The sequence below is a fragment of the Paramormyrops kingsleyae genome, chromosome 9, assembly GCF_048594095.1.
Source record: "Paramormyrops kingsleyae isolate MSU_618 chromosome 9, PKINGS_0.4, whole genome shotgun sequence".
Taxonomy (NCBI): Eukaryota; Metazoa; Chordata; class Actinopteri; order Osteoglossiformes; family Mormyridae; genus Paramormyrops; species Paramormyrops kingsleyae.
The window spans coordinates 28832093-28854416 of NC_132805.1; the positions used below are offsets into that span (position 1 = coordinate 28832093).

At 44.7% G+C, this 22324-nt stretch overlaps 1 protein-coding gene across 2 annotated transcripts; it reads right to left on the reverse strand.

Annotated features, from left to right (window-relative positions):
• Positions 1-624: 624 nt before the first annotated feature.
• Positions 625-21020, reverse strand: LOC111845545 (syndecan-2-like). Of its 2 annotated transcripts, none has more exons than XM_023815052.2 (5): positions 20605-21020; positions 4658-4760; positions 3358-3488; positions 3123-3252; positions 625-1930 (listed from the first exon to the last, which is right to left on the reverse strand). In XM_023815052.2, exons 1-5 carry the CDS (start codon positions 20665-20667, stop codon positions 1767-1769), a joined length of 591 nt encoding a protein of 196 aa, XP_023670820.1. In that variant the 5' UTR covers positions 20668-21020; the 3' UTR covers positions 625-1766. The 2 variants fall into 2 exon arrangements, with proteins under 2 accessions (XP_023670820.1, XP_023670813.1); XM_023815045.2 differs by having other exon boundaries at positions 3358-3500; positions 20605-21016.
• Positions 21021-22324: the final 1304 nt, after the last annotated feature.

A 22324-nucleotide genomic window follows, 5' to 3' on the forward strand; every position in this document is an offset into this window, starting at 1 on the left:
AACCATGCCACGCTCAAAATTGCTTAAATCACCTTTCTTTCCCATTCTGACATTCAGTTTGGAGTTCAGGAGATTGTCTTGACCAGGACCACACCCCTAAATGCATTGAAGCAACTGCCATGTGATTGATTGATTAGATAATTGCATTAATGAGAAATTGAACAGGTGTTCCTAATAATCCTTTAGGTGAGTGTATTTGTGTAAGTAAAACTTCCATGAGCAATCATTTCCCCTAGATAACAAAGAAACAGGTACTAAATCACAAACAAAACCTCTCAAAGAATTCATACCTGATATTTTCAAAAACCCACTTTTATTTGACTTAAGTTGGCTTATACATGTTTAAAGTGTACGTAGATGAATCATGTTAGTGATCATTACTGAATGGTTACAGTGAATTGTTTTCTGCAGCCCTGGGTTTTGATTATAATTACAATTGGAAGTTAAATCACAGAAGCGACACGACTGAGAAATTCCAGTTAGATTGCTGGCACTAACGTGCAAGTGCAGATTCAATGTGTGGCACCCAGCTTCAAAGCTCATGAGCAATCAAAAGTCACCTTTTAAATAAATAAAATACCTTCCAAAAAGAGCAAAGCAAAAACTCCAGAATATCGAAAGCTGTTACAGGCCACAATGTTTATTCAGTAGTGTTTCAGATTACTGATACAGATACTGTCTGCTTTCAAACTTTGTCTGCCATATTTAAACAGGAACTAGCACATTTTGAGAATGGAAGGCACTTTTAAGAGCTTATGACATTTGCAAATATAGTTTTGCATGTTTTTTCTTTAAAAAAAAAAAAAAAATTAAGCATTGGAACTGAAAATAAAAATTGTTTTCATGCAAACTTACTGCAGTGTCGCATGAAAGATCCTCCATGAATCGCAAGTGCATTCCAATCAGACAGTCAGTTTGTGAGCGCATTTTAGGCTGAAACACAATGTGCTTGTCCTACGGAAATATCACGTCAACACAGTGACTATATTTTATTTAAAAAGCTTTAACAAAATTAGGTGCTACTGCACAACTTCAATGTATAGGGTTCACCTTACTGCTATAGTTAACAAAGGCAAAGTTAAAAACACACAAAGTTTAAAAAACAGTTTTACTTTGGCAACATTCGGAACAGTGAAAAGGGGAGTTTTTTAACATTTATTTGGCCATTTTAGCATAAAAACGAATCATTGTGCGGGGAGAGTCATAAAAAAGTACAAGACGTTCATACCATCTTTCTAGTTCTTAGGTTTCTTATATTAAATATCTAATATAAATGCTGAATTTTGTATTCAGCTCTGTGCAAGAATTGTATGTGATTTTAAAGCTGGAAATGGGGGGCGATACATACGTTTCTTAATATCTGAATAAACATTACACACGGCAGCCCCATGAACTACATTAAAGGCAACTGACCAGCCTGAAAACAGACGATAAAATACCTCCCAGCAATCCCAGATATACTATGGAGTCACCTACACAAAGGAACCACGGAAAGATGAATTCATACGGAAGGTTCACCGTCTCATTTAAACACCCTAAAGAGAGTTGGTTAATTTCTTTGTGATTAATATAGATTAAAATTAAGGTCTTTTCTTTTTTGCTGTTAATGTAATATATCAAACGAAATACATGGACATACAATAAGCCCTTTGATCAGAAGGAATACGGAACAGCAAATTACATTAAGAAATCATCAACCATTATTTGTTAAAAAATTATCTGTCAGCATCAAAGATTTCATGATATGCCGATGCTACGCTTTTAGTTCATGCATAAAACTCCTTGGTGGGGGCTTTCTGGTAGGCCGCCGAGGGCGCCTTCCGCTCCCCCAGCTCGTAACTGCCCTCGTCCTTCTTCCTCATGCGATAAACCAGCAGCAGCACGAGGAAGACGGCAAAGGCGAGGCCGATGACTCCACCTGTGATGACAGCTGCGAGCGCAGCGCGAGAGAGTGTGAGTGTCGCACCAAATTCACGGCTGTCCACCTCGAAGCCGACGCATTAACAGGCAGCTGAGGGTCTTTTATTCACATGAGGTGATTTGATCCTTGGGAAACTTCAGATGGGATGTTTTGTTAGTTTAAGTTTTCATAATTTTTTCCAAAGTAGAACAGGAAAGCTCTCAAAAAGCAGCATGGGATATTTTATTGAACTCCCCTGCATAAATATACAAAGTGTGTATGCTGGCTCTGCAATTGTTTGTATTGTTTTGTGTGTGTGTGTGTGTGTGTGTGTGTCTGTCTGTCTGTGTGCGTAAACACCAAACGATTGTGAATGGTATCCCTTCAGGAGCCAATCACTACAATTGCAATTAATAGAAAAATGGGAAGAACACAACTGAACGAGTGAGTAAAAAATGATGACACTTATTAAAAAGAAAATGTCTTAGTGGAAGATCACAAACTGCATTTATTTAATAAACTGCAGATTTTTTTTCAGGTTTCTTTTATAACATGGATAGAGTATGTAACAGTGTATGCCTGACATCCTATTAACTGGTTGTGTGGTGATTGCATAGTCAAATTCTAGGCTGTCCTTTAATCTTAAATGTAAATATAGTTTTGCACGTTTTTTTTTTTTCTTTTACAAACAAGTTAACTGTTTCATCCCATGAAAGAGAGCAGTATTTAATGTCCCTTGTACAAAGAATGCCTCAAATATCCTCTGGTGTTATAACTACTAGAGGAGGTTACTTTGATGAATGAAAGATATGATATTTTCTTGCCAATAAAGGTCAACATACTGTACATTTATTTGTTAGCAAAGAATATTGAGTGCATTTTAGTAAATGGCAAGTGAGTAACATGCAAGTGTAGAAAATCTAAGTGTGTGCCCAAAACTCTGACTGGTAGTGTATATGCAGATGTGTTAAACATTGCTTGTCAATGGACTTTTATTTTTATTAAACCAATAACCTTTTTATAAATTAAGCAAGTGTCCCAAGACTTTCTGTGAGCACTGCATGTCAGCTCAAAGACAATCATATTAAAATATTCCCAAGACACATTTTCAGGAATGGATTAGATTCGGAAAATGACGCCTGCATAGTGTCAACTTAATATGGGACAGATTAAGTCCTAAAATCTGATATGTGCCTTTTATAGCATCACAGGTTCTACGTACCTGCCAGGACTTCTGTTCTCTGGAAGAGGCTTTCCGAGCTAACTTTGTCTCTTTCCCCATAGAGATTAGGGCTGCTGCTTCCTGGGGCCCCATTCCTCCCGAGGGGGTTCTTTGTGGCAGGGACAGTGGTCTGAGAAGCAAAGGAAGGTGCTATGAAAGTGCCTGCATGGAAGTCGGGATTCCCCCCAGGGTCCCCCCCCCCCCTCCGCCCCCAGGACAGCCCTGGCGGACCCACCTCTGTCCTGAGAGACTTGGTGTATGTAAGCATCTCTTCCTGGGCCACGGCTGCTTTGCCAGACCTCAGGGAGGGGTCCGTCCCAGGAATTAAGAACACGGCGTGCTTGGTGACCTTTTCGATGCCTTGGTCTACAAAGATGTCTCCACAGGAGAAACAGAAAGCGGTTCACGTTTATTAATGTTTGGTTTCTGCTGTCGTTTCTGCTCAAAATAATAACTAATTATTAATAAAGTCTCTACCAAAATGCAAGGCATAAAAGTTCATGAACTGAATGGAGATCAATTAAGTTGCTGCATACACAGCATTCCACTCCTATTAAGCTTTAATCAGAGTTATACAAATCAGCTCTGGTAAGGAAAGGGTTAAGTCTACCCGAAGACTCCATGTTAAGAAATGCGGCACTATCAGTGTGCCAAGCAAAACACAGGCCAATTAACTGAGGAGTAACAGAAAGCCTTTTGCATAGGCAGGTGCGTCATTAGGCAGTGCCCGCAAAAACACGCTACCGGAGCAGGGCGGTGACCCTAGCCAGTAAGCTTTCAGGGAAGTCACATGACACTGGGTGGCATAAGCCCAAAGGGTGTCCCCGAGAGGCATGGCTGGCCCGCACATGCCCAGAGCACCGAGACACGTCCTAGACACGTGACTGAAGCATTTACATGTCTGCCAGCAGTCTTAGAGCATGAAAACATGGAGGATCCTCTTTAAGAAGGAGCCAATCGAAGAGTCGTGATGATGTAAACACACGGTCCCCAATCACAAACGATGACACATGAGGCTCTGTCACTGTGGTGGTCGACCTACAGCGTGATTATGTTATTATTGCCAGTGGGGCTCTGGCTCGATGTCATTGTACTCAGAGTGCCTCTAGGCAAGAGAACCTCAGTGATGGTTCACTGGATTGGCAGCTTTAACACATTAAATACTTGTATACAGTGTATATGTACACATGCAGAAAGATACTGTAAAAGCTGGAAGGACTGGAAGGTAGTTTTACTGCAGGATTCCACACACACACACACACACGCACACACACACACAGACAGACCTATACTCATATCTTTGTGGGGACTGTCCATTCATTTCTATGAGCAAAACCCTAATCCCAGCAATGACAACCTTAACCCCTACCCAGCCCTAACCTTAACCATAAGTAACCAAACAAAATACAAGACTTTTGGCATTTTTAGTTTTTTGATTGCAGTCACAGTTTTTTTTTTTATAAAATTGACTTTACCCTTGTGGAGACCGAAGAAATAGCCTCCATAATGTCAAAATAACAGGAAGCATCCCTCACCAGAACCTGATCCGGAACCAAAATCTTCATCATCATCGAACCGCCCATCTCCCGACTGCCAATTTTCCAGGTACCCGTCTTCCTTCAGGGCTTTCACACATATCTGCATGCAGATGGAAGAAACAACGCAGAATTATCACCACAAACATCGATCGCATGGGGCTCCGCTCCACACTCACCATCTGCCTTATTCATTATCCGTCAGCGTTTTTAAGGCTTCTGGACACCACGGATGACCAGAGACCCAACAGCCCGTGAAAAACAACATGCTTTTTCAATCTCTGAGGGCAGGAATGCTCAGCAGCAGCATCTCAGACTGGAAAACAGCTCAGCGGCAGGGCATTTACTGTCTGACCACCAGGGCGGCGACACGCCATACATTCACTGCATGAGCAACAGGGCTCAAATGGGGACATCGGAATAACAAGTCTCCTCAAACATGAACATTTTACAGATATTATTCATTTATAGAGTAGTAACGTTACATCACTCCTGCGTGTGGAAGTTTCATTTTCTCCTTTTTCTCTGGGTTCCTCAGAAGCCTCCGGGAAGTAGTGTATTTGTACGTGTGAGATCCCATGTGCCTGTGATCCGGGTCCGGGACGTTCCCTGCCTCATGCCCAGTGTCTCCTACCCAGGGGAAGCTCTTACAGAAGATGGATTATTCCGTGAGGAATGCCGACTCCTTGCCAGGACCTGATGCTGTCACGTTGTCAAAGGTAAACAAGCAGCGCCTGTTCTGCAAGGCCTGTTCCCAGTCCGTCACCAAAACACCACGTGACTGCGCACAAAACCATCAACGGGGGTCATCCCCATTCCCCAGAAAGAGCCTCCCCTTCTCTCCCTCCCTCCCTCCCTTTCAGTCTCTCCTCCCCTCTGCGTTGAGCCAGCATCACATCTTCAAGGCATCAAATAGCCCTGCAACCCCATGGAAACTACCATTCAGGGCCCCCGAGGTTGGCCCCGCCAAGGGCTGCTTTTGCCATACAGATTGGGTACGAGGCAGCTCCCACATTATATTCGGGGGGACGGGGGACTGTGGTTTTTTTCCAGCCCACTGACTTCTCCTCACCTTTTACCCAGTAAGCCTGCCTTCCTGTCTATACTGACCTCTGTCCAGATGCTTGGAAGATTCCGGAATCTGATTCAATATTCCTGTCTTTGCTTGCGAAGAAAACAGAACAAGGGAATGACTAGAGGATGTAAGAGAAAAATGTAAATTCCCAGGTGGAGGAGAGCTGAGATTGCGAAACAGCACGGGGCCAATGGTGGGACACGTTCGGAAAGGAAAGAAAGTTCAAAATGGCCGCACTCCGGCGCACGCCGGCGGCCTTTCAAATCAAGTCGCTCCTCTGGTTTCTGCAATCAAAGCAACAATTTGTTTATTGGTTTGCTGACTCCACTAAAGGCTCAGACCCGGTTTCCCGCCATTTCGGGAGTGTGCGTATCCCAGACCCTCACCCGCACTCGTGCTACTTTTCACATTCGTTAAGGAGGAAGGCTAAACAAACAGGCACAGCGCCATTTCCAGGAAAATATATCCAGCATGGTACAAATAGCAGAAAGAGAGGCTATGCCCATGAAGTACTCCAGGGGGCGCCACAGCAATCCTTAGGCATGAACTGGTGCCGCTTCCTTGCTTTAAAATATCCCTTTTCGTATCGCTGGATTCCCTGTAAGCCTTTTAAAAGCTGCCTGCCTTGCCTGATAATTGCTGGGTGTCCTTGCTCTTTGCAGTACCGATCCATCTTCCCCTTTCCCAAAGCATTAACTGAAGTACTCCACCCCCCTCCCCCGTCTCAGTACACACTACAGGAGCCGTTCGGGGACGTCTCGGCGGGCCGCTAAAATCTCAAACCCGTCAGCACTCCCTGCTGTTCCATCTCCACGCTTCCTGAGGGAAAGATAAGCTTTGAATTAATGAATAAAACAGGATGGCGAGTCATTTGGTCAAAACGAGACACACTGAGCTGTGTGCAAACACTGAGCCGCTGTCAGTGATCGACTGAAATGAAGCCATTTGAAGGCGCGACAGTGGCTGAAGTGCACTCTCAGCAAAGGCTACAGTCGGCCTAATTACAGGAAACACATCAAGGCATTTCACCCTCTTTAGACACCTAAAAGCTTTAAGGTGTATTTAAAAGAAGACTATGAGAATTCATGTATTTCATTAAACTGTTTAAGTGGCTTTGGGTCCATTAAAGGAAATCATGAGGTTTATCGCTTCCTGTGCCTACACACACACATCCCACACGCCGAACGCTCGCGTGCTCTGCACAAACACATTCTGCACTTGCCGAGTACAGACCTGCCTGCATATGGAGACGTCCCCGCTGCCCCCCCCCCCCCCCACCACACTCTCTCCAGCCAGAGACACAGGACAAGGCCGCCTTTGTTGTGCAGACGGCAGGTGCTGCCTGGCCCCCAGCCAGAAAGGAAACTCTCCATCTGCTGGGATTCACCGTCTTGCCCACCCCCCGCACTCCACAGCAATCTGCAGTTCACCTGCTAGCAGCAGGGAAGGGGGGGTTTCTTCCAAAACACTTCAAAACACTTCTGGCAGCTTCACCTCAGTATTTAGGAGATCAGGAACACACTATTAATACACTAGGAAACTCCAGAGATGGGAGCAAGTCAGTGACTTAGTGACTTTCAAGTAACAACTCTTCAGTCTTACCACTCAAGTGCAAAGTCAAGTCTCGAGTCAAAAAGGTAAATCTCAAGTCACGTCTCAAGTCCTAAGCTACAAGCCCTGAAATAAGCCTGAATATAATGTTTTTTCCTAATTTAATGCCACGAGAAAGCTATATAGTATATAACTTAGTTGTGGGTTCAGGTTGTTGTGGGTTTGAGAGAGAGAGAGAGAGAGTGATAACAAAATGTGAAATCAGAAAATTCCCATAATTCCTAGCAGGAAGTTTTTCATGTTGTCCTTTAGGCATTAGAAAGGGTCTGTTATTTACTCACGGCAGAAAAAGCAAAGGTCTGTAGTTTTTTGTGCCTCTGAGTATTTGAAAGCCCTACAATGCAGTGCCACTGCAGGAAATGTGACTTCACTGTAGAACGTGCAGGAGGAGGTCAGGGAGCACGTGAAAACGCAACGTTAAACTGCCAGTTTTGTGGTACAGTTCCGATTGCCCCGAGTTGCGCTAAAAATAAATTATACTCCACACTTTTCAGTGATTAGCATCGATAACCGATAATATGGAGTAATCAATAGTGGCCATGCCCATTACGTCATCACCGCCTCCTCACACCCGCAGGTTTGGGGGTGTCTGAGCTCTGCGTTTGCAAGTTCTCACTGTGTCACATGAGATTTCCTGCCTCAGCCCAAAACAATGTGGTTAGGCTAACTGCTGCTAAATTACCCATAGCACGCGACTGCGCATGCGTGTGCATACCTCACGACGGACTGCCGTCCTATCCAGACTAGACCTCACCCTTGGGCTCTCTGCTGCCTGGGACGGGATGTACGGTACCCCTGCCAGAAGATGCACGGGCAACCATCAAACATACAGTAGTGCATTAATATTCAGAATAATAAGTGCTTTGTTAAGCTTTCCACTTAACAAAATTAAAGAATTTTATTGTTCACATGCCACAGAACCTTGACCATAGTGTTTTTTTCCGCCATGTGAACTGGCCTGTTCCCAGTTTCGACGCGTTTGCCATACTTCCAGCTGATTTGCCTTTATTATCATTCCTGAGATTCTTCCGCACCGCAAATCGGCTGTGACGACCCCCAGCTGCCCCCCGATCTCCACAAACACAGAATATTGATTGATTGCTCAGGTTTTGGCTAATTTAAGGCTCCATAAAAACAGGCCCGGAAACTCCCCTCCTTACACGAGGATTTCAGCTGGAAATCAGTTGTAAATTCCTCACTTTTCCGTTCCATCTTTTTCCTTCTCTCTCTCTCTCTCTCTCTCTCCCTCTCAAATGCTCCCCGGGGAGCTCCAGTTACCCAAAACAGTTTTGGAGAACCTCCTGGTCCATATCCAATGCCAGGAGTTACAGATTACGGTGCTCTTGCATACGAAAAACATTTACAAACATTTCTTTGGCAAACCCTGACTGACAAAAACATCCTGTAATGCTGGGCTTTAGGTTCTCCAGTGACCATTAAGAAAGGCAGCCTCTGTGCTGGGGAGCTAGAACATTCCATGACAGAGAGGCTGGAAAGCCGAACCTCTCCGTCAGCACAGAAACACTACACTCTGGCAAATGCTTTCTTCAAAACGAGCACTTCTTTTTAAAACAATGAATTTTTATGGGCAGTTTTCCGTAGAATGTAATTTAATAAAAAGTGAACTAAACACAATGTTAGAAATTAAACAGCGCACAGACCATCCGTATCCATTATAAAAATCAATCTATGCATATCAAAACAACTCTGTGGGAACAGTTTGGGGAAAGCCTTTTTCTGTTCCATCATGGCTGTGCCCCAGTGCACAGAGCAAGGTCCATATAGACATGGTCGGGTGAGTCTGGTGTGGAAGAACTTGACCGGCCCACACAGAGCCCTGACCTCAATCCCATCAAACACCTTTGGGATGAACCAAAATTTAGATTGCAAGCCAGGCCTTCACGTCCAACATCAGTGCCTGACCTCACAAATGCTCTTCTGGAAGAAAGGGCAAAACTTCCCACAGACACACCCAACTCCATAATCTTGTGGAAAACCTTCCCAGAAGAGTGGCAGCTGTTATAGCTGCAAAGGCGGGACCAACTGCATATTGGTGCCTATGGATTTAGAATGGGATGTAATACAAGTTCCTGTAGGTGCAATGGCAGGTGTCCCAATACTTCTGTCCATATAGTGTATCCAACATAGATATCTGACATACATAATCCAGGATTAATGCCACCCCTGCTAAAATGCATAATTTATTCAGAGAGAAAAAAAATCCCTCTTATCCCTCAACAGGTAATATTTAATGATTCATAAACCAGTTTTTAGGGACAGGCCAAGATCTAAGTGACATAAGCCATGCTCATACATGAAGAGTGATGTTCCATGACATCAGCCGTGACAGACGGCACCACTTCACCGGCCCTTTTGCAATCTGCGTTTTGACATTGTTCTGCTTACTGTAATCTGTGAGCCTCCATCGTCCACGTTGGACAGCAAAAGGCTCTCCGAGTGTGAGCAGGACGCACAACCCCCACACCTTCCTGCGCCAGAGCCTGCTGCCAGGCCTTTGATAGTGACAGATGAAATACAATTAAATTAACTGTCTGCAACACAATAACAAAAGCGGCATTATTTCCTATAATGAGAAGCTTAAGGATGCAATTTAAACGCTGGTTTGTGGCCTGGTTCTGGCTGTTTAACTAGTTACTACAGTCAATTGTTGAGAGAGACTAAACACAGAGCAAAGGGATATACACGTTCACACAGGCAGGAGAAGCTCTTGGAAAAATAAACCTTTTTAAATACTAAATAATCACCCAAATAGCCAAAAAGCTAATTGCTATAAAAATCTCAGAATAAAAAAACTGTTCTTGAACAAGGCAATAAGATGAGAATGCTGTTTACCACAGAAGCTGTGTTAACATGATTTATAATATAGAGAAATTTCCGGCTGCTGCCCAAAGATCCTTTCATGGCCCCAACATCATACCCACTAATAAACCTCCACCCCCCCAAGCCTGTGAATTTCAAGCCCAGCCAGGCAGAATAAATAAAAAAAAAACACAACAAACCCTTCATTGCATCATAAATCTCATTCAAATTCAAAAAAGCCAGAGGCACACATAAAAATAACAATAAGCACTGTGGCCAAAGGCGGATCTAAATAACTGGCAGATGGTAGAAAGGTCTCAACTGATATTTAAACCTGAAAAGTATCTCGTCTTGCTTTCAATTCACCTCATGCACTCTAGCAAAGCAGCGTTCCGGGGATGTTAGCACTGGCTCTCAGTCTGCAGTACTAAGCAAGTCCTTCAAGGTTGAAGTGTGGATGTCTGTGTTGTACCTGGATGCAGCCATTTCTGGCCAGTGCGTGCTGCCATCAGCTACGACTTTAAAGTTGCCCCGCCTGACGTTAAAGTTGCCCCACCTAAACTTGCCCCACCTGATGTTAATACTGTCCCACTTAAAAATTGCTCCACCTGACGTTAAAGTCACGCTACCCATTCCTGCTCATTCCCATTCCTCCCCCCAGGCATTTGACCCCCAACCCAGACCAATCCAATTATGTTTTTAGGCCCCCCGTCACCCTGTCACTCAGGGGCCTTTGGAATCGTCCTATCACTCCCTCCGCCTTGCATCACCCCTTTTTGTGTATATAAAAAGTTCTTCTTATATACTGTATATAATTACGCACAGAAATCAATAAGGTGCCTGAATTACTCCACTGCTGGCATCTTCCTTGTAGCTCTTTGCAGTTAAAACCGTTTGATTATTTACTTGTATTCAGGCTGAGCAAGACAAATTAATTGAAAGGCGAATGAGAGGGAGAGAGATGTGTTCTGGAAATGAATAAATACTGTACAGTATAATGCAGTACTCAGTGTGCCCCCAGGGCCTAAGCGAAGGACATGCTGGGGGGGGGAGCGAGAGAGAAGCCAGGAGACAGAGGTAAGGAGACGAAGAGACTGAGAGGGCAAAGAAAGTGCAGCTGAACGAGTGAAAGATACCTGGCTGTGGGGGGAGGGTCATTCAGTGAGGGAGGGGTGGTTTACTGGTGATCGCCCAACAGACTGGTGACACAAATACATTTGGCTTCCAAAAGATGAAAGAGAGCAACAACAGCAGCAGCGAAATTCACACCTACAGCTTAAGGCACAAGTCACTGTGGCAACGTAGACGATGAATGCTGAGTCCCCCGAGCTCCCTTCAAGGTCACCCTCAGTGCCCTACAGAGTCACCCTCAGTGCCCTACAGAGTCACCCTCAGTGCCTGTCAGAATCACCCTCAGTGCCTGTCAGAATCACCCTCAGTGCCTGTCAGAGTCACCCTCAGTGCCTGTCAGAGTCACCCTCAGTGCCTTTCAAGGTCACCCTCAGGGCCCTACAGAGTCTCCCTCAGGGTCCTACACTTGTCTCTTTTCACTCCGGGAATGTTTGGGTGACTGTATTTCATACACAGTCACAAGGCAATGACTGCATACAGCCAGCTAATCCGGGATTGAGAGGAGGATTAACAAATTTCATTTGTCTGGAGGTAAAAAAATCTGTGGACAGAGATGGAGACACACATGCGACACACACAAACACACACACACACATACAGGTTTGTAATTATATCTTTGTGGGAACAATCCATCCATTTCTATGGGGAAAAATCTAATCCCAACATGACGACTTTAATCCCTACCCAGCCCTAACCATAGCCATAAGTAAGCAAACGAAATACTAGACTTTTGGCACTTTTAATTTTTGATTGCATTCATAGATTTTTGTGGTGACCTGAAAAATGGTCCCCACAATGTCAAAATAACATGTTTGTATCACATTGTGGGGAACATTTGGACTCCAAAATGTAATATAAACATAATCCACACACACATACACACACACACACACACACACACACACACATCTACTTCCCTGCATATTAAGCAGTTTAGAGGGTCATCTGGGTTATAGCACCACATGCTAGATTAGGATAGGCCTGGGGGGGGGGGGGGGGGGGGGCGGGCACCCTCCTGTGTCCATGGTTACGGTTAAAGTATCAGAAATCTCATTCAGGATAGAGACTGCGGGATGGCTTGTGACTGCCAGACGATTATTTTGGCTATGTGATGCTATGTGACCCACCCCTGAATACATATATATTACTGTACAATTCCCTCTTTACAAAACATGCCCATGTATATACTTTTGAATTTCTTTTTCAAAAGGGGGTATTTTTACCCATCAAAATGGCAAAGCAATCTTTCTAAAGGGTATGAACACAAAATGGACTTGATCCTACAAATGCCACAAATATTAAACAGAATACTCCCAGAAACAAGAGACCGTTACATTAAGGGCGCTATATGCAGCTCCAACATTAACATAAACCATCACAATCCAACCACAAACACATCTGGCTATTGCTGTAGGACATCATCTATGATTGGAGACATTACGAGCATTTTAAGGGCATTTAAGGTCTTGTGAGTTTTCCTCCTTTGGCGCTGACTTGTGGTATCTGCTGTCTGTCGAGTCACTGTCCTTGTCTGTTGAGTCACTGTCCTTGTCTGTCGAGTCACTGTCCTTGTCTGTCGAGTCACTGTCCTTGTCTGATGGGGTCACTGTCCTTGTCTGTCGAGTCACTGTCCTTGTCTGTCGAGTCACTGTCCTTGTCTGATGGGGTCACGTACGGTCCCCCACATGCTGGAATGATTTTGGTTTAATGTGCAGTCAAAGGTGAATTACTGAGATAAACATTAAAGACCATGGCTGTGGAGAAGAGTCCAGGACTGAGGTTCTCTTACAGGTTGGTTGGTTTTGTAGGCAAAAATCAGCCCTATATTGCTAACGGTTTGAAGGGAAGGTGATTGTCATTGTTGGCACAAGACAATGAAATGCATCCTCTGCATTTAACCCATATGTGACATTTCAGTGGGCAGCTATTATTCAGCATCAAGGGAGCAGTTTGTGGGGGTGGCGTCTTGCTCCAGGTATCTCAGTGGTGCCTTGCTGGTCAGGGATTCAAACCAGCATTCAAACCTTCTGATCATAAGCATGCTTCTCTAACCATTGGCCCACCACTACTCTAGTTTGTTCATTACCCACACAGCTATGGGAAATGTGTCGTTTGGTATTTCTGAGAATTCAGGGTTGGGTAAAGTACAAACACATAAATGTGAATGAAAGGAAGATTCCCATGTGTGCTACTAGCCAAAGGAGGTGCAGAGGCCACAGCACTTAATACCAAAACCGGCTGTGCTCTGGGTCAAGGGGGAGGGGCAACAGGAAGTGGACTCCAGGCTACAGGAAGTAGTATCAAACCGGTAACCTGTCGCGAAGGTGCTGGGAGAGCCGGAATGGGCATGGCTGGACAAATGCATTTGCGCGGAGAGTGAGGTGCGGTCAGACTGTGCGGTGAGCGAGGGAAAGACAGCGGCGAGTCTCCATGTGACGACCGGCTGACCTTAATCGCATCACGGCATTTGTCCCCGGATGTGCCGACGGCAGCATGTCGCCGTCTCGGTCAGGACAATTATGTATGAGGTAGCGTGGCATATGACCAGGCAGAGAGAAATGGGGGAGGAAAGAAAGAGAGAGGGAGAGAGAGAGAAAGAGAGGAGGTGGAAGATAGAGTGTGTGTGTGTGTGTGTGTGTGTGAGAGAGAGAGAGAGAGAGAGAGAGAGAGAGAGAGAGAGATGAATTGTTGCTGGGGGGAAAGGGGGAAAGAGTGAGAGAGACAGAGTAAGACGAAAGAGTGAGTGAGAGTGGGGAAGAAAGGAAAAGGGGGGAAGAGAAGGAGTGAGAGAAAGTGGGTGAGAGATAGGAGAGAGAGGGAAGCAAAAAAAGAGGGGGTAAGAGAGTGAGCTAGAGGGGAGAGAGATGGGAGAGAGGGAAAGAGGAAAAGAGGGGGAAGAGAGAGATGGGAGAGAGAGGGAAAATAGACAATTAGAATGAGAAGGGGAGATTATAGTTTTTATATATAGTATTTTATACACATTTACCACTTACAAACATATATATATATACACTCAGTGGCCAGTTTCTCAGGTACACCGGCTCGTTAAGGCAAACAGCCTGATCCTCCAAAGAGCCTGAACACAGAGAATCTGACAGGGACAGGAGGCTCACTCTCAGTGCAGGTGACCTTTGGCTGTGCTGTGTGATAGAAATGATTTTTTATTAGTGATTGTTGGTGTCATGCTGGCCAGTTCTGGCATCTCAGTGCCGCCCTCCTGGGATTTTCCCAGTGTCTATAGTTTATAGAGAGATATGCTAATCGGAGAGGTCAGAGGAGAACGGCCAGACTCACTAAAGCAAACAGGAAGGTCACAAGGGAAAAAATGACAGCCGAGTATATGAGTATGTGCGGAGAGGTGACCAAATGCTCTACTCGCCTACCCTCAAAGCGCTTCCTGAGGCAAAAGTGGGCCCTACCCAGTACAAGCAAGGTGCACCTAGAACATGGGACAGATATATCTACATTGTGAGGAAACAGTAGAAGGAACGGAATGTACCAGAAGGTCTGCCTGTGCCCATTCCAAAGAGGGTTGGTATGAGCTGACAGAGAAGCACTGAGGTGACACCAGGACCTGAGTGTGTTGGTGACGGCCCGGGGCAGACAGGAGAACTGAGCGGGAAACACGCCATTTTGGGCAGCCCATGTCAAGTCAGCTGATCGATCAACCCTGAGAATACGTATAAAAATAAGATGCAGCATTATATCATTTCAGAAGTAAGAAGTTATAAGACCTGGCTTTTCTTGATGGTTACCAGTGGAATCTATGCAGCGTCTTTACTGGAAAGAGGAAACAAACCAGTCAGCTGATTTTATCTTTGGCTCACCAGTAGGATTTTCTAATTACCCTTGGATCATCTGGAACAAAATTCCCCGAACGGTTACTTTCCCACAAACGGGCGCCTGGCAGGGGCCCATCCAGCTTGGCCTGGAACCATCCCGGAGTCGCACTTATTCATCATGCTGCTCCAGTCCCTGCATCAAAACGCACGCCGGCGTCAGAATCAGCCTCAGCATATGGCGAGCAGCTGGAGTGCAGTGATGCTTCACCTAGCTAAACGGGGGAATGGCGCGGGGTTACAGCGATTTACTGCGAATCGGGCACAGCCGACGTCGCGTGTCTTTAAGGACCCCACCTCGCTCTGCCGTTTGTGTGAGGGCACCGTCTGATGTTAGATGTAAACTTAAAGGCTCCAGCACACTTCTCAGGTTAGATTAGGCACTGCCCAACAGGATGCTAAGCATCACAATATGTTCTGATGCCGCATGCAAGAACTCAGCCACTTGCGCTTGGCATAAAGAGCTAAGATTGACGTTCTAGGGTTTACAGATACCGGCTCGCCGCTCCGTCTGTCCGCAGCTGACCTGGGAACAGCACTGCAGCCCTTAACAAGACGAGAGTCATGCATGCCCCTACCATTTAACCCCACATACAATAACAGGGATGACAATAGCCCCTAATGTAAAATCCTTCCCCAGCAACTGAGAGTTGGTCAGTGAGATAAATGCTTATAGCAGGCAGAATCAACCCCTTCCGAACCGAACCCCATCGTCTCCCTTCAAACTTTCCATTTTGCAGAGCTAATTAAGAGCCTGCGGCAGGGTTGGTTGGGTGGGGCGGGGGTTTCGGGGGGCGGGTAGGCAATATGAGTAGCCAATCGGCAGTGCTTTCCAGTGGCAGTGCCTGCTGACAGGAAGTGCCGGAGAGATTCCCCTTCGGAATCATTCGCTTTTTGGAAGGCGGCTGGTATGTGAAACGATTCACACGGGCCAGGGATCTCCAGGAGGACCGGCGCTCACTCTCTGCCGCTCCAAACAAACATACATACGCTCAGCAGATGTGTTTAGACATAACTGCTCTCCCCAAGTAACAGCGTAAGGCAAACACAGACAACCGTGGACTTACTGTGTTTTTTGACAATTTTAACCATTTCCACGTGTCAGCAGATACGGAGCAAGAATGGCTGATTTATCAACACAGATTTGAGGCTGCATATTCAACATCAAAGAGTGAAGGAATGTGTCCAGATGCGAGGAAAAGTGTTCTGAGGAGTGTTTGCATTTTAAAATGCAGATTACTATCCATTCTGTGCTAGCAGAAAGGTATGACCAGAGTATCAGCATCACTGCTTGGCCCTGGGGGGGGGGGGCACTCAGCCACTGCTCACTGGCCCTAAGTTTTCCTCAACTGGATGCCATCTTGGATGCTTTTTAATATTCACTCATTTCTGGTCCTGCTTGGGGGGGGGGGGGGGGGGGCGCGAACCCATCACAGGCCACATTCATGCACATTCTGGAGATCTGCTAACTCCAATTAACCTCAGTATGTTTTTTGGACTGTGGGGGGAAACCGGAGTTCCTGGAAGAAACCCCACGACGACACGGGGAGAACATGCAGACTCCACAAACGCTGGTCTCTAGATGTGCAAGACAACCATGCCAGCCACTGCGCCACCATATTGGCCCAGTTTCTGAATATCTTAATGTGTTAATATGTATTAAAGGGCTTCCTTAATATATATATACTGTATAATCTGCACTTAAACTGAAAAAACAATGGCAAGCTAATTACAGAATACAGCAACAATTCATTTCAAAGGGAGTCATGCTGAAGTTCGGTCTCTTTTTTGATGAAACATGATAATCCATCCATCTATCTATACATCCATCCTCTAGTTGTTTATCCGGGTCAAGGCTGTAGAGCCTGTCCCAGTCTGTAATAGGGTACAGACTGGAGTTAGTGTCCAGTTCAAGGAGGGGCAATTCTAGGAACTCTGGGGGCCCTAGGCAATGAAAAAAACCTCCACGGGCCCCCCAAGCAGGAGCGGAGCGGCCAATCGGGAGACTCTGGAGAATTCCCAGTGGGCCGCTTAGCTGTTGTGATGGTCAGACACAAAATAATGCGATAATATGAAGTTTAAAATTAAGCCAGTCGGATACAAAATAATTTTACAACTTTAAAAATGTAAAACGCTTCAGAATGTTATCTTCAGAACACACATGCACATACACACACACACACACACACACACACACTAGACCACAACTGCTCTGCACAGAGAAATGCAAAGATACACTTGTCATTTAGGGCGCAGTGAGGCGCAGTGTGCAGTTGCTATTCCTAATCACTGGAAGTTTCACAAAGGATGGATGTTAGAAAGATACTAGGCAGAGCTGATAAAGTCAGACTGATTAAACAGTTCAGTATGTTATTTATTATTTATTTTCTTCTTGATCTATTATTTACTTTCTTCTTTATTGGGATAATAAGACTTGAACTGGGGCATCATTTATCAAAGTTCCCCCCAGAACGAAGACAAAATAGGCTGGAATCGGGCATAAAACTCCTGGGCTGAAAATCAGTCCCCCCCCCCTGTGCCTGTCTCCAACTCACCCTCCTCCGACACAGTAAAATTTATTACCATTATTTTAGCGTTAAGTCTAATAATACCAACACAGAGAATTTAATGAACGCGAGTCCTTTATTTTCACTTTGAAAAAGCGAATACACAAATTAAGCAGATCTGTTGTTGTAATGTAATCGCTGCTCTCGGGGGCCCCTCCCAGCTTGAGGGCCCCAGGCTACTGCCTGCCCTCATGCTATGCCTCTGAACTCAGGGCACATACTTGCCCTCGCACACAAATAATCATGTGCTATGGGTAATTCAGACACACTAATTAACCCGACTGTTGCTGACCTCCAGCAGGGAACACACAAACTCTGAGATTCGAACTCCCAACCCAACGCATCACGCCAGTGCACTGGACAGTACAGCATATGCAAGAAAATGTGAACAAACTACAGCAAAGACCAAAAGCTGCCAATCTGCTCCCAGGAAACCCAGTGTCATCCAGTCGTCCCAGAAACCCCTTTGCATCCTAATAACAGACCGCAAATGACCGACAAGTAACTGGAAAATACAGTGGAAATAAAGACCACTTGAAGATTAGAGTGAGTTACTGGAAAGCAATGATTCAATAGGACACTGGTGTCTGCGAAAGAGGAAGCAGCTTCAGAGAAGCTAGGCGGCAGGAAGCAGCGTCAAAAACCAAGGCAAGCGAAGCTATACTGAGAGATGACTCACCCACATTATCCAATATAGACCAAAACCACTGTGAAAAAAATGTGCCACATTATGGTAGCAGAAAAAAAAAGTTTCAACAACACTGAGTTCTTAATTTTCAATTACATCACACACTCCAATCTAAGCTCTGCAGGGTGGTGGATCTCCAGGAGCAGGGATGAGCAGCCTCACTCCGGTGATTATAAATCAGACAACCCCACTGAAGGCAAAGACAGCATCCAGTCCGGGCGGTGACAACTTCATCGCTTACAGGAACTATCAAAATCAAAACAACTGCAAAGAAAAAGGCTGGTGACAGTTTTCAATTAACTATAATTATTGTTTGCAAAGGCTTGCAGCACGGACTAAACCAGGGGTGGGCAATCTTATCTGCAAAGGGCTGCTGTGTATGCGGGTTTTCGCTGCCACTCCCTAATTAGGTAACTAATTAGAGGACTAATTAGCTGAAGGTTCCTCACACCTGGGTTTGAACAGCTGACCTGTAGGTTATCCCAAAAACCTGCATACACACTGGCCCTTTGCGGATAACATAACCCCCCCCGGACTAAACCAATGTTTCCCAATCCAGTCCTCGGGAGCCCACAGTCAGTCCACGTTTTTGCTCCCTGCCAGGTGCTGTGAGGGAGCAAAAAGATGAACTGTCTGTAGGACCCTGAGGACCAGATTCAGAAACACTGCACTAAACCATGCTGAATATAAAATTTATTTTTATTTTCCCCTATGATCCGGACCTGAAAATGCAACTGGAAGATGCAGAGACGAATGGATTTATGGATAATTTTGAGAATCTCCCCCCTAATGGTTCATTACAATTAATATTTCTTATTCAATGAATATTTAGAAATATTTTTAAGGAATATTTATAAAATATAGATTTTTTTGAGAGATCTGAGAATTTCTTGAGACTTTGATGATTCTTGAGCCAAAGTGATGCAAATCTCTGGCTATCAGGATAATATATTTCTCACAAAACATATTTGATTTTATTCCTGGCAGATTGCCAGGTGATTTTAGTATCGGGCAAATCACAAAAGCAAATCAAACACTTAACGTTAGTTCTGTTCCGTTATTAATATAATAACAATCTAAACTAAATCAGCTACACCTGCGTCTCAGAAAAGTCAACCCTTCAAAAAGCTCCTATGAACTAGCATTCAGAAATTAAGGTAATTTCATTACGGCATCTGCAACATCCACAGTCATTGATACGGAAGAGGATTAGGGCCACCATGAAAATATTATTTGAATTCTGACTTTAATGTCAGAATTCTGACTTTTTTCTCAGAATTCTGACTTTAATCTCAGAATTCTGACTTTAATCTCAGAATTCTGAGTTTAGAAAAAAAGTCAGAATTCTTACATTAAAGTCAGAATTCTGAGATTAAAGTCAGAATTCAAATAATATTTTCATGGTGGCCCTAATCCTCTTCCGTACATTGAGGTTGAGCGCTTGAATACGGATATTAGCAAGCACTAATCTAATGAATTAATCTTCAGAGCCCACGCTGCTTTTAATGGTGGCTTTTCATTGAAGAGAGACTCAAACTGTATCCTCAACACTGATCACGGCAGGAGTCAATAATAATAATAATAATAATAATAATAATAATAATAATAATAATAATAATAATAATAATAATAATTTCCCCCCGCAACAGTACAGAAAGACGAACCTCATTAAATGTATTTAACTTGTGATTTCCCAAGTTCCCCTAAAGATGTAATTTACACTGTAGGCTTTATTTAGCCTACAGTGTTTCCGGGGAAATTTTGTTTTCTTCACAATCAGCCCGATAACATTTTATATCAGTCTTACAAAAACTAAAATAATAATAACAATAATAATTGTTTATAGACCTACTAAGAACGCGAGTATATAAATAAGGAAAACTTGTATCCATCAGTCTATGGCATTATTAAACCATGACACACATGGTTTACAGATCTTTGTTTTCTTTTTCTTTTCTTTTTTACACTTAACTAAGTCTGAACATGTCGCCACTGTCATGGCAATGAAACCGCAGCCCGATGGCCGTCTCCGCTTTTAATCAAACCGGGGGAATCAAAGTTTTTGGGAGGGTAGCGCTCATATCCGGACCGGACGGTACCGTAGGAGCCCAAGCGCCGCGGTCTGTGACTTAATAGCTGCGGGGCAGTTTATCCGGGGTTATAGGTGATGAGTGACACGGGTTCGCAGCGGCTCCCGAATCCCCCTCCACACCTACCCTGGTTCCCGAAAGAAAAGCTGACAGTCCGATGGTAAAGATGATCCAGATGCTCTTCATCATTCCGGTGGAGGAGCGGTGACGATCGCAGCTTTTCCGTTCTCTCACTCTCTCGCACTCTCTTTCCCCTCTTCTTTCACTTCTTCTGCAGGATCTCAGACGCTCCCAGCGTTATGCCCTCTGAGCACGAATGATGAAGCGCACTTATGTCATCCGGCACGCCGTTCCCTCTCCGTTTTCCTTTCTTCTGCCTCTTCCTCTTTTCTTTCTGTCCTTTCTTCTTTCGAGTCGCACGGTATTATTACCGTCCGCCAGACGCAGCCATATCAGAGCAGCTTATAGCGCAGGGAGCCGCCGGCGGGCCGTATGTGATTGACGGGGACTCGGGCCATATGGAGGCACCGAGAAGAGTGACGAGCAAGAAAGGAAAGATGGCATGTGGACTGGGAGGAAAGCGTCTCCCTCTAACCCTGAGCATCAGTATTTACTGGTAATTTATGTGCTTAAATAAAAAATACTTAACTGTTTTTCTCTCAAACATTCCGAAATGTTTATCAAAGTGATATTAACACGTTAATGCGTCGGTTCCACATTATGTAAGATTATGTAAGATAAAATGTCCTTTGCATCACATAATTCCCAAATAAAGCACAACAAATTGTTGCTTCCAGACATAAACTGTCAGTTGCTGATATTAAATTTTGGATAAATAATTGTGAAGTGACCCCGCAATCCTTAACGGGATCTAGCAGTTAGAAAGACGAGAAATTCAGCAGTTTTTTCTTTAAACCGAAAGGAAGCAGATGAGAAAAGTAACGTGAGGCTCACAGACCCAGCAACGTGTACAACTGCTGAAAAATGTCAAGGTCTTCATGCTTTCATGTTAAAACACTGCAAATGACGCGGAAAAACATGGTAAAATCGCACTGTTGGGACTGAGGTGAGTGCGGAGCATGGAAGCAATTATTCATGCATACAGACAGAGCGCGGAGAAACAGCGCACGTGACCTGAGGGTTCTGAGCTGTAAAGTTAAGGTGTGCCCCTTTATGTAGACGCAAATGTGGGCCATCCGGGTATTATGGAGGATTGCGGGATTAGTGAGGCGCAGTGTTGAGACATTGGGACATCCTATCTCGGATGTTCATGTAAATGTGTCTATTCTGAAAACACAGATTAAATTAATTGGGAAAGGTATAGTAAATTCCCTAATTAATGACAAAAAAATACTGACAGTTTGTGTGGGTGTATTGCATAACACACTAGACCTGATTGTGGAGAACATTTTACATCTATTCAAAAGGGCCCTGATTCCTGCATCTTCAACATGACCCCCCAGTAAGCCCCTTGTAGGAGACTACCCCCCCCCCCCTTCTGCTGTCCTGCACTGTCTGGTAGCTCAGACCTCAAGCCTATTAGGTTGATGACAAAGTCCCCGTTGCCAATGGTTCCTCCTAAACACAAAATCAACTCGACATTGTCTTCCAGTGTGACTCCCATCAGTGATGTAATGAACATGTTACAATGGTCTTCCCAGACTGGTTTATAAGGACGCACCATTATTACTGGGGTGCAGTATGAGGCTCAGTGGGTGAGGTTGCTGTGCCTGTGCGCAGAAGGTCGTTGGCTCAGATCTCAGGGTCGGCAGGATGATTTCACAGCCCTTAACCCCAAATGGTCACAGGGATTGTCTGACCTGGATTTTTCCCAAAAGATTTTGAT

What these genes read in the sequence shown, in the direction of transcription:
- LOC111845545 (XM_023815045.2), bottom strand. Translation starts at nt 20,667, where the DNA reads ATGATGAAGAGCATCTGGATCATCTTTACCATCGGACTGTCAGCTTTT. An exon ending in CCAAGTCTCTCAGGACAGAG is followed by an intron (nt 3,253 to 3,357) that starts GTGGGTCCGCCA and finishes TTTGCTTCTCAG; the next exon opens with ACCACTGTCCCTGCCACAAA. An exon ending in GAGAACAGAAGTCCTGGCAG is followed by an intron (nt 1,931 to 3,122) that starts GTACGTAGAACC and finishes CTGCGCTCGCAG; the next exon opens with CTGTCATCACAGGTGGAGTC.